This window comes from Sycon ciliatum, chromosome 13, assembly GCF_964019385.1.
Source record: "Sycon ciliatum chromosome 13, ocSycCili1.1, whole genome shotgun sequence".
Classification (NCBI taxonomy): domain Eukaryota; kingdom Metazoa; phylum Porifera; class Calcarea; order Leucosolenida; family Sycettidae; genus Sycon; species Sycon ciliatum.
In genome coordinates, this window is record NC_088655.1 from 6,691,649 (window position 1) to 6,712,894 (window position 21,246).

Below are 21,246 nucleotides of genomic sequence, written 5' to 3' on the forward strand. Positions count from 1 at the left end.
AGAAGATAGCTAAAGTAAACAGCGAAAATTGCAATAATGACACAAAGGTGCAAATGCGAGAAAACTCAATAAGCGTGACATGTAGTGCGACAACAAGAGACAACCACTGGACATACATGTAACTAACGAGGTTTTGACGACCTACCTAACAGCCTAAGTGTGAATTTGATTTGTTTCTGCTTGCAAAGGTTGGGTTTCCTTGTGTGGATGTATACAGCTTCCAAAACATTCAGCAATCTAGCACTGCGTACACGTGACACAATCGAAAAAACAATCATCTGAATACACAGCACGACAATCAGGATGCTCAAACAAATGACTAGCAATGGACGACTCATACTTATCAGAACTAACATCAGAACAATCAGCATGTGCGGTGGACACATCCGATTTCAAATGGCTAGTCGAGTGGACCCTAGCCGTTGCCTCTGTCTGTACTTTAGTCGCTGCCATCGCTGCCGTTGCCGATCTTGTCAAAAACTTTCCAGATGTTTGTAATAAGCCTGACGTGTGTCCTTTTTATGAGTATTAACACCATGCAATCCCAGTATTTACCTACTCACCATGCAATCCCAGTATTTACCTACACACCATGCAATCCCAGTATTTACCTACACACCATGCAATCCCAGTATTTACCTACACACCATGAAATCCCAGTATTTACCTATACACCATGCAATCCCAGTATTTACCTACACACCATGCAATCCCAGTATTTACCTACACACCATGCTATCCCAGTATTTACCTACACACCATGAAATCCCAGTATTTACCTATACACCATGCAATCCCAGTATTTACCTACACACCATGAAATCCCAGTATTTACCTACACACCATGCAATCCCAGTATTTACCTACACACCATGCAATCCCAGTATTTACCTACACACCATGCAATCCCAGTATTTACCTATACACCATGCAATCCCAGTATTTACCTACACACCATCCAATCCCAGTATTTACTTACACACCATGCAATCCCAGTATTTACCTAAACACCATGCAATCCCAGTATTTACCTACACACCATGAAATCCCAGTATTTACCTATACACCATGCAATCCCAGTATTTACCTACACACCATGAAATCCCAGTATTTACCTACACACCATGCCATCCCAGTATTTACCTACACACCATGCAATCCCAGTATTTACCTACACACCATGAAATACCAGTATTTACCTATACACCATGCAATCCCAGTATTTACCTATACACCATGCAATCCCAGTATTTACCTACACACCATGCAATCCCAGTATTTACCTACACACCATGAAATCCCAGTATTTACCTATACACCATGCAATCCCAGTATTTACCTACACACCATGAAATCCCAGTATTTACCTACACACCATGCAATCCCAGTATTTACCTACACACCATGCAATCCCAGTATTTACATACACACCATGCAATCCCAGTATTTACCTGCACACCATGCAATCCCAGTATTTACCTACACACCATGCAATCCCAGTATTTACCTGCACACCATGCAATCCCAGTATTTACCTATACACCATGCAATCCCAGTATTTACCTAAACACCATGCAATCCCAGTATTTACCTGCACACCATGCAATCCCAGTATTTACCTATACACCATGCAATCCCAGTATTTACCTGCACACCATGCAATCCCAGTATTTACCTATACACCATGCAATCCCAGTATTTACCTATACACCATGCAATCCCAGTATTTACCTATAAACAATGCAATCCCAGTATTTACCTATACACCATGCAATCCCAGTATTTACCTATGCACCATGCAATCCCAATATTTACCTATACACCATGCAATCCCAGTATTTACCTACACACCATGCAATACCAGTATTTACCTACACACCATGCAATCCCAGTATTTACCTTTACACCTTTCAATCCCAATATTTACCTATACACCATGCAATCCCAGTATTTACCTATACACCATGCAAACCCAGTATTTACCTACACACCATGCAATCCCAGTATTTACCTACACACCATGCAATCCCAGTATTTACCTACACACCATGCAATCCCAGTATTTACCTATACACCATGCAATCCCAGTATTTACCTACACATCATGCAATCCAAGTATTTACCTACACACCATGCAATCCCAGTATTTACCTACACACCATGCAATCCCAGTATTTACCTACTCACCATGCAATCCCAGTATTTACCTATACACCATGCAATCCCAGTATTTACCTACACACCATGCAATCCCAGTATTTACCTATACACCATGCAATCCCAGTATTTACCTATACACCATGCAATCCAAGTATTTACCTACACACCATGCAATCCCAGAATTAAACCAATACACCATGCAATCCCAGTATTTACCTATACACCATGCAATCCCAGTATTTACCTACACATCATGCAATCCAAGTATTTACCTACACACCATGCAATCCCAGTGTTTACCTACACACCATGCAATCCCAGTATTTACCTTCTCACCATGCAATCCCAGTATTTACCTATACACCATGCAATCCCAGTATTTACCTACACACCATGAAATCCCAGTATTTACCTATACACCATGCAATCCCAGTATTTACCTACACACCATGCAATCCCAGTATTTACCTATACACCATGCAATCCCAGTATTTACCTTAACACCATGCAATCCCAGTATTTACCTAAACACCATGCAATCCCAGTATTTACCTACACACCATGCAATCCCAGTATTTACCTATACACCATGCAATCCCAGTATTTACCTACACACCATGCAATCCCAGTATTTACCTATACACCATGCAATCCCAGTATTTACCTACACACCATGCAATCCCAGTATTTACCTATACACCATGCAATCCCAGTATTTACCTACACACCATGCAATCCCAGTATTTACCTACACACCATGCAATCCCAGTATTTACCTACACACCTTGCAATCCCAGTATTTACCTACACACCATGCAATCCCAGTATTTACCTATACACCATGCAATCCCAGTATTTACCTATACACCATGCAATCCCATTATTTACCTTTACACCATACAATCCCAGTATTTACCTATAAACCATGCAATCCCAGTATTTACCTATACACCATGCAATCCCAGTATTTACCTACACACCATGAAATCCCAGTATTTACCTACACACCATGCAATCCCAGTATTTACCTACACACCATGCAATCCCAGTATTTACATACACACCATGCAATCCCAGTATTTACCTGCACACCATGCAATCCCAGTATTTACCTACACACCATGCAATCCCAGTATTTACCTGCACACCATGCAATCCCAGTATTTACCTATACACCATGCAATCCCAGTATTTACCTACACACCATGCAATCCCAGTATTTACCTACACACCATGCAATCCCAGTATTTACCTATACACCATGCAATCCCAGTATTTACCTACACACCATGCAATCCCAGTATTTACCTATACACCATGCAATCCCAGTATTTACCTATACACCATGCAATCCCAGTATTTACCTATAAACAATGCAATCCCAGTATTTACCTATACACCATGCAATCCCAGTATTTACCTATGCACCATGCAATCCCAATATTTACCTATACACCATGCAATCCCAGTATTTACCTACACACCATGCAATACCAGTATTTACCTACACACCATGCAATCCCAGTATTTACCTTTACACCTTGCAATCCCAATATTTACCTATACACCATGCAATCCCAGTATTTACCTATACACCATGCAAACCCAGTATTTACCTACACACCATGCAATCCCAGTATTTACCTACACACCATGCAATCCCAGTATTTACCTACACACCATGCAATCCCAGTATTTACCTATACACCATGCAATCCCAGTATTTACCTACACATCATGCAATCCAAGTATTTACCTACACACCATGCAATCCCAGTATTTACCTACACACCATGCAATCCCAGTATTTACCTACTCACCATGCAATCCCAGTATTTACCTATACACCATGCAATCCCAGTATTTACCTACACACCATGCAATCCCAGTATTTACCTATACACCATGCAATCCCAGTATTTACCTACACACCATGAAATCCCAGTATTTACCTATACACCATGCAATCCCAGTATTTACCTACACACCATGCAATCCCAGTATTTACCTATACACCATGCAATCCCAGTATTTACCTAAACACCATGCAATCCCAGTATTTACCTAAACACCATGCAATCCCAGTATTTACGTACACACCATGCAATCCCAGTATTTACCTATACACCATGCAATCCCAGTATTTACCTACACACCATGCAATCCCAGTATTTACCTATACACCATGCAATCCCAGTATTTACCTACACACCATGCAATCCCAGTATTTACCTATACACCATGCAATCCCAGTATTTACCTACACACCATGCAATCCCAGTATTTACCTACACACCATGCAATCCCAGTATTTACCTACACACCATGCAATCCCAGTATTTACCTACACACCATGCAATCCCAGTATTTACCTATACACCATGCAATCCCAGTATTTACCTATACACCATGCAATCCCATTATTTACCTTTACACCATACAATCCCAGTATTTACCTATAAACCATGCAATCCCAGTATTTACCTATACACCATGCAATCCTAGTATTTACCTACACACCATGCAATCCCAGTATTTACCTACACACCATGCAATCCCAGTATTTACCTACACACCATGCAATCCCAGTATTTACCTACACACCATGCAATCCCAGTATTTACCTACATACCATGCAATCCCAGTATTTACCTATACACCATGCAATCCCAGTATTTACCTACACACCATGCAATCCCAGTATTTACCTATACACCATGCAATCCCAGTATTTACCTATACACCATGCAATCCCAGTATTTATCTACACACCATGCAATCCCAGTATTAACCTACACACCATGCAATCCCAGTATTTACCTACATTGTACACACCATGCAATCCCAGTATTTACCTACACACCATGCAATCCCAGTATTTACCTATACACCATGCAATCCCAATATTCTTTTTACCAGGCGTGGGCCATTCTCTGAATTCATAGAATTCTTTGTTTTGATGTCTTTTTTTCTTTTTCTTTTTAGGCAATCATTTTTTATAGCTATGTTTCGCGTCGTCCGCACGCATACGTTTTGACTTTTTTCGGAAAAAAAAACAGTTTAGCGCATGCAAAAAAAAAAAAAAAAAAATTTACCCATACACCATGCAATCACAGTATTTACCTACACACCATGCAATCCCAGTATTTACCTACACACCATGCAATCCCAGTATTTACCTACACACCATGCAATCCCAGTATTTACCTATGCACCATGCAATCCCAGTATTTACCTATACACCATGCAATCCCAGTATTTACCTACACACCATGCAATCCCAGTATTTACCTACACACCATGCAATCCCAGTATTTACCTACACACCATGCAATCCCAGTATTTACCTACACACCATGCATTCCCAGTATTTACCTATACGCCATGCAATCCCAGTATTTACCTACACACCATGCAATCCCAGTCTTTACCTACACACCATGCAATCCCAGTATTTACCTACACACCATGCAATCCCAGTATTTACCTATACACCATGCAATCCCAGTATTTACCTAAACACGATTCAATCCCAGTATTTACCTACACACCATGCAATCCCAGTATTTACCAATACACCATGCAATCCCAGTATTTACGTACACACCATGCAATCCCAGTATTTATCTATACACCATGCAATCCCAGTATTTACCTACACACCATGCAATCCCAGTATTTACCTACACACCATGCAATCCCAGTATTTACCTATACACCATGCAATCCCAGTATTTACCTACACACCATGCAATCCCAGTATTTACCTACACACCATGCAATCCCAGTATTTACCTACACACCATGCAATGCCAGTATTTACCTACACACCATGCAATCCCAGTATTTACCTACACACCATGCAATCCCAGTATTTACCTATACGCCATGCAATCCCAGTATTTACCTATACACCATGCAATCCCAGTATTTACCTATACACCATGCAATCCCAGTATTTACCTACACACCATGCAATCCCAGTATTTACCTACGCACCATGCAATCCCAGTATTTTTTTATAAACCATGCAATCCCAGTATTAACCTATGCACCATGCAATCCCAGTATTAACCTAAACACCATGCAATCCCAGTATTTACCTAAACACCATGCAATCCCAGTATTTACCTACACACCATGCAATCCCAGTATTTACCAACACACCATGCAATCCCAGTATTTACCTATACACCATGCAATCCCAGTATTTACCTATACACCATGCATTCCCAGTATTTACCTATACGCCATGCAATCCCAGTATTTACCTACACACCATGCAATCCCAGTATTTACCTACACACCATGCAATCCCAGTATTTACCTACACACCATGCAATCCCAGTATTTACCTAAACACCATGCAATCCCAGTATTTACTTACACACCATGCAATCCCAGTATTTACCTACACACCATACAATCCCAGTATTTACCTATACATCATGCAATCCCAGTATTAACCTTTACACAATGCAATCCCAGTATTTACCTACCCAGCATGCAATCCCAGTATTTACCCATACACCATGCAATCCCAGTATTTACCTATGCACCATGCAATCCCAGTATTTACCTACACACCATGCAATCCCAGTGTTTACCCATACACCATGCAATCCCAGTATTTACCTTTACACCATGCAATCCCAGTATTTACGTACACACCATGCAATCCCAGTATTTATCTATACACTATGCAATCCCAGTATTTACCTAAACACCATGCAATCCCAGTATTTACCTACACACCATGCAATCCCAGTATTTACCTAAACACCATGCAATCCTAGTATTTACCTACTCACCATTCAATCCCAGTACTTACCTACACACCATGCATTCCCAGTATTTACCTATACGCCATGCAATCCCAGTATTTACCTACACACCATGCAATCCCAGTATTTACCTACACACCATGCAATCCCAGTATTTACCTACACACCATGCAATCCCAGTATTTACCTATACACCATGCAATCCCAGTATTTACCTAAACACGATTCAATCCCAGTATTTACCTACACACCATGCAATCCCAGTATTTACCAATACACCATGCAATCCCAGTATTTACGTACACACCATGCAATCCCAGTATTTATCTATACACCATGCAATCCCAGTATTTACCTACACACAATGCAATCCCAGTATTTACCTACACACCATGCAATCCCAGTATTTACCTATACACCCTGCAATCCCAGTATTTACCTACACACCATGCAATCCGAGTATTTACCTACACACCATGCAATCCCAGTATTTACCTACACACCATGCAATCCTAGTATTTACCTATACACCATGCAATCCCAGTATTTACCTACACACCATGCCATCCCAGTATTTACCTACACACCATGCAATCCCAGTATTTACCTACACACCATGCATTCCAAGTATTTACCTACACACCATGCAATCCCAGTATTTACCTATACACCATGCAATCCCAGTTTTTACCTACACACCATGCAATCCCAGTATTTACCTACACACCATGCAATCCCAGTATTTACCTACACACCATGCAATCCCAGTATTTACCTATACACCATGCAATCCCAGTATTTACCTACACACCATGCAATCCCAGTATTTACCTAAACACCATGCAATCCCAGTATTTACCTAAACACCATGCAATCCCAGTATTTACCTAAACACCATGCAATCCCAGTATTTACCTACACACCATGCAATCCCAGTATTTACCTACACACCATGCAATCCCAGTATTTACCTACACACCATGCAATCCCAGTATTTACCTACACACCATGCAATCCCAGTATTTACCTACACACCATGCAATCCCAGTATTTACCTACACACCATGCAATCCCAGTATTTACCTATACAACATGCAATCCCAGTATTTACCTACACACCATGCAATCCCAGTATTTACCTATACACCATGCAATCCCAGTATTTACCTACACACCATGCAATCCCAGTATTTACCTACACACCATGCAATCCCAGTATTTACCTATGCAACATGCAATCCAAGTATTTACCTACACACCATGCAATCCCAGTATTTACCTATACACCATGCAATCCCAGTATTTACCTAAACACCATGCAATCCCAGTATTTACCTACACACCATGCAATCCCAGTATTTACCTATACACCATGCAATCCCAGTATTTACCTATACACCATGCAATCCCAGTATTTACCTATACACCATGCAATCCCAGTATTTACCTACACACCATGCAATCCCAGTATTTACCTATACAACATGCAATCCCAGTATTTACCTATACATCATGCAATCCCAGTATTTATCTATACACCATGCAATCCCAGTATTTACCTATACACCATGCAATCCCAGTATTTACCTACACACCATGCAATCCCAGTATTTACCTATACACCATGCAATCCCAGTATTTACCTACACACCATGCAATCCCAGTATTTACCTACACACCATGCAATCCCAGTATTTACCTATGCAACATGCAATCCCAGTATTTACCTACACACCATGCAATCCCAGTATTTACCTACACACCATGCAATCCCAGTATTTACCTACACACCATGCAATCCCAGTATTTACCTACACACCATGCAATCCCAGTATTTACCTATACAACATGCAATCCCAGTATTTACCTACACACCATGCAATCCCAGTATTTACCTATACACCATGCAATCCCAGTATTTACCTACACACCATGCAATCCCAGTATTTACCTACACACCATGCAATCCCAGTATTTACCTATGCAACATGCAATCCAAGTATTTACCTACACACCATGCAATCCCAGTATTTACCTATACACCATGCAATCCCAGTATTTACCTAAACACCATGCAATCCCAGTATTTACCTACACACCATGCAATCCCAGTATTTACCTATACACCATGCAATCCCAGTATTTACCTATACACCATGCAATCCCAGTATTTACCTATACACCATGCAATCCCAGTATTTACCTACACACCATGCAATCCCAGTATTTACCTATACAACATGCAATCCCAGTATTTACCTACACACCATGCAATCCCAGTATTTACCTATACACCATGCAATCCCAGTATTTACCTACACACCATGCAATCCCAGTATTTACCTACACACCATGCAATCCCAGTATTTACCTATGCAACATGCAATCCAAGTATTTACCTACACACCATGCAATCCCAGTATTTACCTATACACCATGCAATCCCAGTATTTACCTAAACACCATGCAATCCCAGTATTTACCTACACACCATGCAATCCCAGTATTTACCTATACACCATGCAATCCCAGTATTTACCTATACACCATGCAATCCCAGTATTTACCTACACACCATGCAGTCCAAGTATTTACTTATACACCATGCAATCCCAGTATTTACCTATACACCATGCAATCCCAGTATTTACCTACACACCATGCAATCCCAGTATTTACCTACACACCATGCAATCCCAGTATTTATCTACACACCATGCAATCCCAGTATTTACCTACGCACCATGCAATCCCAGTATTTACCTACACACCATGCAAACCCAGTATTTACCTATACACCATGCAATCCCAGTATTCTTTTTACCAGGCGTTGGCCATTCCCTGAATTCATAGAATTCTTTGTTTTGATTTCTTTTTTTCTTTTTCTTTTTAGGCAATCATTTTTTATAGCTATGTTTCGCGTCGTCCGCACGCATACGTTTTGACTTTTTTCGGAAAAAAAACAGTTTAGCGCATGCAAAAAAAAAAAAAAAAATTTACCTATACACCATGCCATCCCAGTATTTACCTACACACCATGCAATCCCAGTATTTACCTATACACCATGCAATCCCAGTATTTACCTACACACCATGCAATCCCAGTATTTACCTATACACCATGCAATCCCAGTATTTACCTATACACCATGCAATCCCAGTATTTACCTACACACCATGCATTCCCAGTATTTACCTACACACCATGCAATCCCAGTATTTACCTATACACCATGCAATCCCAGTATTTACCTACACACCATGCAATCCCAGTATTTACCTACACACCATGCAATCCCAGTATTTACCTATACAACATGCAATCCCAGTATTTACCTATACAACATGCAATCCCAGTATTTACCTACACACCATGCAATCCCAGTATTTACCTATACACCATGCAATCCCAGTATTTACCTACACACCATGCATTCCCAGTATTTACCTACACACCATGCAATCCCAGTATTTACCTATACACCATGCAATCCCAGTATTTACCTACACACCATGCAATCCCAGTATTTACCTACACACCATGCAATTCCAGTATTTACCTATACAACATGCAATCCCAGTATTTACCTATACAACATGCAATCCCAGTATTTACCTACACACCATGCAATCCCAGTATTTACCTATACACCATGCAATCCCAGTATTTACCTACACACCATGCAATCCCAGTATTTACCTACACACCATGCATTCCCAGTATTTACCTATACGCCATGCAATCCCAGTATTTACCTAAACACGATTCAATCCCAGTATTTACCTACACACCATGCAATCCAAGTATTTACCAATACACCATGCAATCCCAGTATTTACGTACACACCATGCAATCCCAGTATTTATCTATACACCATGCCATCCCAGTATTTACCTATACTCCATGCAATCCCAGTATTTACCTAAACACCATGCAATCCCAGTATTTACCTAAACACCATGCAATCCCAGTATTTACCTACACACCATGCAATCCCAGTATTTACCTATACACCATGCAATCCCAGTATTTACCTACACACCATGCAATCCCAGTATTTACCTACACACCATCAATCCCAGTATTTACCTATACACCATGCAATCCCTGTATTTACCTACACACCATGCAATCCCAGTATTTACCTATACACCATGCAATCCCAGTATTTACCTATACGCCATGCAATCCCAGTATTTACCTACACACCATGCAATCCCAGTATTTACCTACACACCATGCAATCCCAGTATTTACCTACACACCATGCAATCCCAGTATTTACCTAAACACCATGCAATCCCAGTATTTACTTACACACCATGCAATCCCAGTATTTACCTACACACCGTACAATCCCAGTATTTACCTATACATCATGCAATCCCAGTATTTACCTTTACATCATGCAATCACAGTATTTACCTACACACCATGCAATCCCAGTATTTACCTATACACAAAGCAATCCCAGTATTTACCTACACACCATGCAATCCCAGTATTTACCCATACACCATGCAATCCCAGTATTTACCTATACACCATGCAATCCCAGTATTTACCTACACACCATGCAATCCCAGTGTTTACCCATACACCATGCAATCCCAGTATTTACCTTTACACCATGCAATCCCAGTATTTACGTACACACCATGCAATTCCAGTATTTATCTATACACCATGCAATCCCAGTATTTACCTAAGCACCATGCAATCCCAGTATTTACCTACACACCATGCAATCCCAGTATTTACCTAAACACCATGCAATCCTAGTATTTACCTACTCACCATACAATCCCAGTATTTACCTACACACCATGCAATCCCAGTATTTACCTATACACCATGCAATCCCAGTATTTACCTATACATCATGCAATCCCAGTATTTACCTACACACCATGCAATCCCAGTATTTACCTACACACCATGCAATCCCAGTATTTACCTATACACCATGCAATCCCAGTATTTACCTATACACCATGCAATCCCAGTATTTACCTATACACCATGCAATCCCAGTATTTACCTACACACCATGCAATCCCAGTATTTACCTACACATCATGCAATCCCAGTATTTACCTATACACCATGCAATCCCAGTATATACCTATACACCATGCAATCCCAGTATTTACCTACACACCATGCAATCCCAGTATTTACCTACACACCATGCAATCCCAGTATTTACCCATACACCATGCAATCCCAGTATTTACCTACACACCATGCAATCCCAGTATTTACCTACACACCATGCAATCCCAGTATTTACCTACACACCATGCAATCCCAGTATTTACCTATACAACATGCAATCCCAGTATTTACCTACACACCATGCAATCCCAGTATTTACCTATACACCATGCAATCCCAGTATTTACCTATACACCATGCAATCCCAGTATTTACCTACACACCATGCAATCCAAGTATTTACTTATACACCATGCAATCCCAGTATTTACCTATACACCATGCAATCCCAGTATTTACCTACACACCATGCAATCCCAGTATTTACCTTCACACCATGCAATCCCAGTATTTATCTACACACCATGCAATCCCAGTATTTACCTACGCACCATGCAATCCCAGTATTTACCTACACACCATGCAAACCCAGTATTTACCTATACACCATGCAATCCCAGTATTCTTTTTACCAGGCGTTGGCCATTCCCTGAATTCATAGAATTCTTTGTTTTGATTTCTTTTTTTCTTTTTCTTTTTAGGCAATCATTTTTTATAGCTATGTTTCGCGTCGTCCGCACGCATACGTTTTGACTTTTTTCGGAAAAAAAACAGTTTAGCGCATGCAAAAAAAAAAAAAAAAAATTTACCTACACACCATGCAATCCCAGTATTTACCTATACACCATGCAATCCCAGTATTTACCTACACACCATGCAATCCCAGTATTTACCTATACACCATGCAATCCCAGTATTTACCTATACACCATGCAATCCCAGTATTTACCTACACACCATGCATTCCCAGTATTTACCTACACACCATGCAATCCCAGTATTTACCTATACACCATGCAATCCCAGTATTTACCTACACACCATGCAATCCCAGTATTTACCTACACACCATGCAATCCCAGTATTTACCTATACAACATGCAATCCCAGTATTTACCTATACAACATGCAATCCCAGTATTTACCTACACACCATGCAATCCCAGTATTTACCTATACACCATGCAATCCCAGTATTTACCTACACACCATGCATTCCCAGTATTTACCTACACACCATGCAATCCCAGTATTTACCTATACACCATGCAATCCCAGTATTTACCTACACACCATGCAATCCCAGTATTTACCTACACACCATGCAATCCCAGCATTTACCTATACAACATGCAATCCCAGTATTTACCTATACAACATGCAATCCCAGTATTTACCTACACACCATGCAATCCCAGTATTTACCTATACACCATGCAATCCCAGTATTTACCTACACACCATGCAATCCCAGTATTTACCTACACACCATGCATTCCCAGTATTTACCTATACGCCATGCAATCCCAGTATTTACCTAAACACGATTCAATCCCAGTATTTACCTACACACCATGCAATCCAAGTATTTACCAATACACCATGCAATCCCAGTATTTACGTACACACCATGCAATCCCAGTATTTATCTATACACCATGCCATCCCAGTATTTACCTATACTCCATGCAATCCCAGTATTTACCTAAACACCATGCAATCCCAGTATTTACCTAAACACCATGCAATCCCAGTATTTACCTACACACCATGCAATCCCAGTATTTACCTATACACCATGCAATCCCAGTATTTACCTACACACCATGCAATCCCAGTATTTACCTACACACCATGCAATCCCAGTATTTACCTATACACCATGCAATCCCTGTATTTACCTACACACCATGCAATCCCAGTATTTACCTATACACCATGCAATCCCAGTATTTACCTATACGCCATGCAATCCCAGTATTTACCTACACACCATGCAATCCCAGTATTTACCTACACACCATGCAATCCCAGTATTTACCTACACACCATGCAATCCCAGTATTTACCTAAACACCATGCAATCCCAGTATTTACTTACACACCATGCAATCCCAGTATTTACCTACACACCGTACAATCCCAGTATTTACCTATACATCATGCAATCCCAGTATTTACATTTACATCATGCAATCGCAGTATTTACCTACACACCATGCAATCCCAGTATTTACCTATACACAAAGCAATCCCAGTATTTACCTACACACCATGCAATCCCAGTATTTACCCATACACCATGCAATCCCAGTATTTACCTATACACCATGCAATCCCAGTATTTACCTACACACCATGCAATCCCAGTGTTTACCCATACACCATGCAATCCCAGTATTTACCTTTACACCATGCAATCCCAGTATTTACGTACACACCATGCAATTCCAGTATTTATCTATACACCATGCAATCCCAGTATTTACCTAAGCACCATGCAATCCCAGTATTTACCTACACACCATGCAATCCCAGTATTTACCTAAACACCATGCAATCCTAGTATTTACCTACTCACCATACAATCCCAGTATTTACCTACACACCATGCAATCCCAGTATTTACCTATACACCATGCAATCCCAGTATTTACCTATACATCATGCAATCCCAGTATTTACCTACACACCATGCAATCCCAGTATTTACCTACACACCATGCAATCCCAGTATTTACCTATACACCATGCAATCCCAGTATTTACCTATACACCATGCAATCCCAGTATTTACCTATACACCATGCAATCCCAGTATTTACCTACACACCATGCAATCCCAGTATTTACCTACACATCATGCAATCCCAGTATTTACCTATACACCATGCAATCCCAGTATATACCTATACACCATGCAATCCCAGTATTTACCTACACACCATGCAATCCCAGTATTTACCTAAACACCATGCAATCCCAGTATTTACCTTTACATCATGCAATCCCAGTATTTACCTATACACCATGCAATCCCAGTATTTACCTAAACACCATGCAATCCCAGTATTTACTTACACACCATGCAATCCGAGTATTTACCTACACACCATGCAATCCCAGTATTCACCTACACACCATGCAATCCCAGTATATACCTAAACACCATGCAATCCCAGTATTTACCTACACACCATGCAATCCCAGTATTTACCTTTACACCATGCAATCCCAGTATTTACCTACACACCATGCAATCCAAGTATTTACCTACACACCATGCAATCCCAGTATTTACCTACACACCATGCAATCCCAGTATTTACCTATACACCATGCAATCCCAGTATTTACCTACACACCATGCAATCCCAGTATTTACCTGCACACCATGCAATCCCAGTATTTACCTATACACCATGCAATCCCAGTATTTACCTACACACCATGCAATCCCAGTATTTACCTACACACCATGCAATCCCAGTATTTACCTGAACACCATGCAATCCCAGTATTTACCTAAACACCATGCAATCCCAGTATTTACCTATACACCATGCAATCCCAGTATTTACCTACACACCATGCAACCCCAGTATTTACCTACACACCATGCAATCCCAGTATTTACCTACACACCATGCAATCCCAGTATTTACCTATACACCATGCAATCCCAGTATTTACCTAAACACCATGCAATCCCAGTATTTACCTATACACCATGCAATCTCAGTATTTACCTACACACCATGCAATCCCAGTATTTACCTATACACCATGCAATCCCAGTATTTACCTACACACCATGCAATCCCAGTATTTACCTATACACCATGCAATCCCAGTATTTACCTACACACCATGCAATCCCAGTATTTACCTACACACCATGCAATCCCAGTATTTACGTACACACCATGCAATCCCAGTATTTACCTATACACCATGCAATCCCAGTATTTACCTACACACCATGCAATCCCAGTATTTACCTATACACCATGCAATCCCTGTATTTACCTACTCACCATGCAATCCCAGTATTTACCTATCAACCATGCAATCCCAGTATTTACCTACACACCATGCAATCCCAGTATTTACCTACACACCATGCAATCCCAGTATTTACCTACACACCATGCAATCCCAGTATTTACCTATACACCATGCAATCCCAGTATTTACCTACACACCATGCAATCCCAGTATTTACCTACACACCATGCAATCCCAGTATTTACGTACACACCATGCAATCCCAGTATTTACCTATACACCATGCAATCCCAGTATTTACCTACACACCATGCAATCCCAGTATTTACCTATACACCATGCAATCCCAGTTTTTACCTATACACCATGCAATCCCAGTATTTTCCTACACACCATGCAATCCCAGTATTTACCTACACACCATGCAATCCCAGTATTTACCTACACACCATGCAATCCCAGTATTTACCTACACACCATGCAATCCCAGTATTTACCTACACACCATGCAATCTTACCATGTACAAGTAGACATTGCTTTTCCATGTGCTTATGTTTGTACTGTAGCAATGGAAACAGTTTCTGAAGAGGAGAGTAAGGACAAGTATCGACCACCAGGTCTGGCTGAGTGCTGTGATCACTACTTCTCAACCAATGCACCTCATCCAGACCTGGTGAGAGCATGTGAAGATGACGACGTGGAACAAGTCCGACACACAGTGAATATCGGCACTCCAACTGACCCTGTGACTAGACCGGATCTCTTGGAACAAGTGCCGGAGTCATACTTTACCATTGCATATTATGCTACGCGAATTCCCATGACAGTGATGGTAAGTCAGAAGTATCTCCTCCATCCCCTCAAATAAATGATGCTTTGCCAGTGTCGCACCAAAGCAATTTTCACCTCTCAAACTATGTACAACTTGCAATTAATTTCAACGACTTTTAGCGGTGCATTAGTTTAGGGCTGCAATGGGTAGGGGTTTTGTCGGGTAACGGGTCTGGGTATTTTATCCGGGTAGCGCGGGTACCCTATCGGGTATTTTTGACACAGTTTGTACTGTGAGTGTGCACTTGCGCTACATAGAAATTGTACAGCAGCATGTACATGTAGCCATGCTATTTACATGCACCGTTGCAAAAACACTGTACTCCAACCACCCGATCGGGTTCTCAGGAGAAAAATGGATACCCTACTACTTCCTTCGGAAAAAAACCTTGTTACTTTTTCACATGACTATTCAAGGAGTTACTGAACTCAACAAACGTTTTCTTTTGGAAGAGAAACACTTCAACACATTCAATCCACATATCTACAATATCTACAGGATCGATTAGTGGGAGTAGAGTGTCAGTCTGGGTCGCCATCGCTCAACTCATCACCGCTGAAACCGTTCCAAGTGGCAGGTCGATTAACGCCGTATGTCATGAAGCTTCTCTGCGCCTCTGATCGTCTTTGCTGTTACCTGGATGCCTTCTCCAACATCGCGGCAGAGACCACGGTAGCGCTGCAGCGATGGTACCCATTACCGCCCGAGCTCTTGCTCGAGGATGCCCCGGAACAACCAACACGGGCACGCCAAACATTTCAAATTTCCTCCGAGGGATATCATAGTCGTACCAGCACTTCCCGGCTGCTGCGATCATATCTCGCCTTCTCCTTTGCCACCAAGGACACATCGTCGAAGCTGCTAGAAAAGGCGAGATCATCCACGTTTAGGTCTAGGCTCTGCAGCGGCTGAACGACTTCTATTTTGAACTTGTTCATCTTGATCTGCTGCGCGACGTGACGATTGTCACATCTCTGCGTTTTGGAGTTTTGACATCTTGCCGACTTGTTGGCATGCAGACAGGCGTTTCGGGGATGACAAATCATTCAAAACGCTAGCTGGTATTGCTATTCATTTTCCACTCTTCTTGCTCTTTGGTACCATTGTCCAGCTTTCTCAAGTTTGGAACTTAAAAATAGCTACGACGAGCAGTGAGCGCAGTGCTTTTCTTCCCATTGCGCCTGATGGACGAAAAATGAAAAAAACCATGTTCGCTTTGCTTTCTTCGCAGCGTCGACACCCTTGATCTGCGACGACTGTCGGCTCTCCAAAATATGAATCATGCTTTCCTACGATTCAGAAATGTCATGCCAGTGTTTCAGGCTAACAGAACGAGAGAGAGAGAGAGAGAGAGAAAATAACAGCAGCGAAAAATAATGAAAAAGTCACGAAGTTTTTTGCTTCCGGAGGAAGTACTTCCTCCGTATACAAAAACTTCGTGACTTTTTTTAACAGTGTTTTTGAGCAAAAACCTGCTCAACGAACGGCGCCAGAGGCTGTCATCGACAACCCACGTCCATGTCGAGGTTTGTTTGGTTGATCCCGAAGAAATTCTCCACGGGCACCCTGCGTGTGAGGACGTTGCCGACAGAAACTCAAGAGTCATATGAAAAAATCTAACACGTACTTGCTCGAAACTGACACAGTGACGAAGTGTGGCTCGTGGCTGGAACACGGAGTCACGCGGCACTCGCTGCCCTGAAACTGGCCAGGCTCGTACTTGCGGTGCGCGGCCCCATAGATCTACGCGGCGTGAGAACATAGATGTGTTTCGCTCGCACTGCAAGATGAAACATTTCAGTCGTCGTGCAACCAGCGCAGACTCAGGATCAGAATGTCGATGGCCTGGCTTTCTTCGCCTCTCTCCAGTCAGACGTCTCCTTTGTCGCCCAGAGGAATTGCAGGGACCTCCTCGAAGCCATTGTAGAATGCTTGGGAGGATTATCCTGGCAAAAAAATGCGAAGCGTGTGGATGTGCTTGTACGACTTGTTTCACGGCATAATGAAGGTCGCGGGTTGGAACAACTGAACATAGTCGACACCGATTCGTACACAGTTCTAGAAATGAAGAGGACGTAGCCAAAGTCCAGCGTCGGATCATCACTGCAGGTGACAAGAATCCGAACGAAATGCGAGCGCAAGCAGCGACTGTTGGCGGTGCGGAGTCGGCGTTGTCAGGTGACAATTACATGAGCGACGAAGACTCTGAAAAAAACTCAATCTTATTCGTCTGAGTTGCTTTTTTCATTGTATATAGCTTGTAAACAGGTTAGACAATGCCACAAGTGTTAGTTCAAGTCAAACGGAACAATTCCAGAGCTGTGCGCAGCTTTAAAAAAAGTCACGAAGTTTTTTGTATACGGAGGAAGTACGGTTACAGGTAGCATGGGTACCCTACTACTCGTTGACACCTCTACATGATTAGGTACATTCACAGTACATGTACATAGCCGCCAAAAATGTGCAACTCAACCATCGATTCTGTCCTGACAGAATTCAAAGTTGACATCATCTTTATGATACAAAGCATGTTGTACATGTCTCATCCTGTACCTGTGGAGGACAAATAACATTATCATCCCATGTAATGTGTTAACAGACGGTGAATACGTCGTAAATCATTCGCTAGAGAATTATTGCCTCATACAATTTTGTCAGAACAGCACTGTATCTGGAAGGTGCACACCTTTTAAACGGATGGTATACCTTTCGTTACAATCCTTATTTTCTGAGAAACAGAAATCAGATAGATAAAAATTACATAGAAAGACCAGAAGTGCATTCGCAATCACTTGAAGCGTCCTAGTCAAACAAATATTTGCACACAGCCCTGTAGGAAGAATAATGAGACCCTGGACTTCTAAATTCATTTCCTTCTAGTCACATGCCATGATGGCTAACTTTACAACACACAAAGATACCAACGAATGTCTGATGTTCCATGGACCAGGATAGTGAGACAATGAATTTTCAAGCTTTGAAAAGCTCACACCGCATGATCATGACTACCATCTGGAACACACAAGGGGCATAATACCCTTCGTAAGCAGAGCTTGAAGAGGCTTATGACCTAGTTGCTTTCACTCACATAGCAACCGGTTTGTACATGGGGTAGTGGACAACCTGAGAATGTACTCACGAGTAGTGGTCTACCCGAGAATATACTTGGGTAGTGGTCCACCAGAGAATGTACGTGGGTAGTGGTCTACCAGAGAATGTACGTGGCTAGTGGTCTACCAGAGAATGTACGTGGGTAGTGGTCTACCAGAGAATGTACTTGGGTAGTGGTCTACCAGAGAATGTACGTGGGTAGTGGTCTACCAGAGAATGTACTTGGGTAGTGGTGTACCAGAGAATGTACGTGGGTAGTAGTCTACCAGAGAATGTACTTGGGTAGTGGTCTACCAGAGAATGTACTTGGGTAGTGGTCTACCAGAGAATGTACGTGGGTAGTAGTCTACCAGAGAATGTATGTGGCTAGTGGTCTACCAGAGAATGTACGTGGCTAGTGGTCAACCGAAGAATTTACTCAGTGTACCATAACACCACACTAGCATCCATACCTTAGGAAAAAAAGGCAAGAAAGTAATAAAGAGCAAGCCGGCCAGCAAGAGAGATGTCAGTGCAAGACATGGGCAGAGATATGGCACGGTGTAGGTGACTGGGCAGCAGGGCAGCTCTTGAAAATCCGACTCCCTAAATTTCCAGCCACGACTGCTCAACCGGGCTGGGTACCGTAATTCCGCGCATATAAGTCCATTGCCTTATATGTGAAACAATGCAGTTTGGGGATAAAATATCCAGTAAAACATGTTCGTGTTTTAGCCCATGGGTCAATATTCGAATTTTGACGGTTCCCGAAAATGTACAAGTCTGTGGCCATAGTGGGTGTGCCATACTCTACTGATAAACTGCACTGACCTGCTGTACCATGGTAGGAAGAGTCCATATTGTGAAAAATTCTACTTGACACACGAGTTGCATTTGTGTCTGTTTATCAGCCCCTGGGCATATAAACGGAGGTGGGCTTATATCCGGATACGTGGGCTTATATGCGCGGAATTACGGTATGGGACCTGCCCCACTGCCAGTGCCACCCAAAAAACGAAGACAAGCAAGTGGAAAAAAGTAATCATACAAAAAAACGCTGAGCCCCTCGGGACAGAATCACAAACACAGCATGCAACATGCCACGGAAAACCAGAAAACAGCGGACAATACAAGAAAAAAACGTACAGGACTCAATGGTGGGAGGGCGGGAAGACTCCAAGCTAACACGAGGAATACAGGACCACGCTGTAACATGTGGCAACTGAGCACTATTGACAAAGCTCGAGCTTCGTGCTTCGCAGGCTCACTCGTTCACCCCCGTCTGTTGGGGAGGGGGAGGGGCTGTATCCA

At 41.8% G+C, this 21,246-nt stretch overlaps 1 protein-coding gene across 1 annotated transcript in view; it reads left to right on the forward strand.

Moving 5' to 3' along the window:
- The window catches only part of LOC135829113 (serine/threonine-protein phosphatase 6 regulatory ankyrin repeat subunit A-like), a 209,565-nt gene that overhangs the window by 34,244 nt on the left and 154,075 nt on the right, over positions 1 to 21,246 (forward strand). Inside the window, exon 3 of the mRNA XM_065341520.1 lies at positions 16,580 to 16,845. Within this exon, the coding sequence (XP_065197592.1) occupies positions 16,580 to 16,845 (266 nt within the window). The remainder of the gene's footprint in view (positions 1 to 16,579; positions 16,846 to 21,246) is intronic.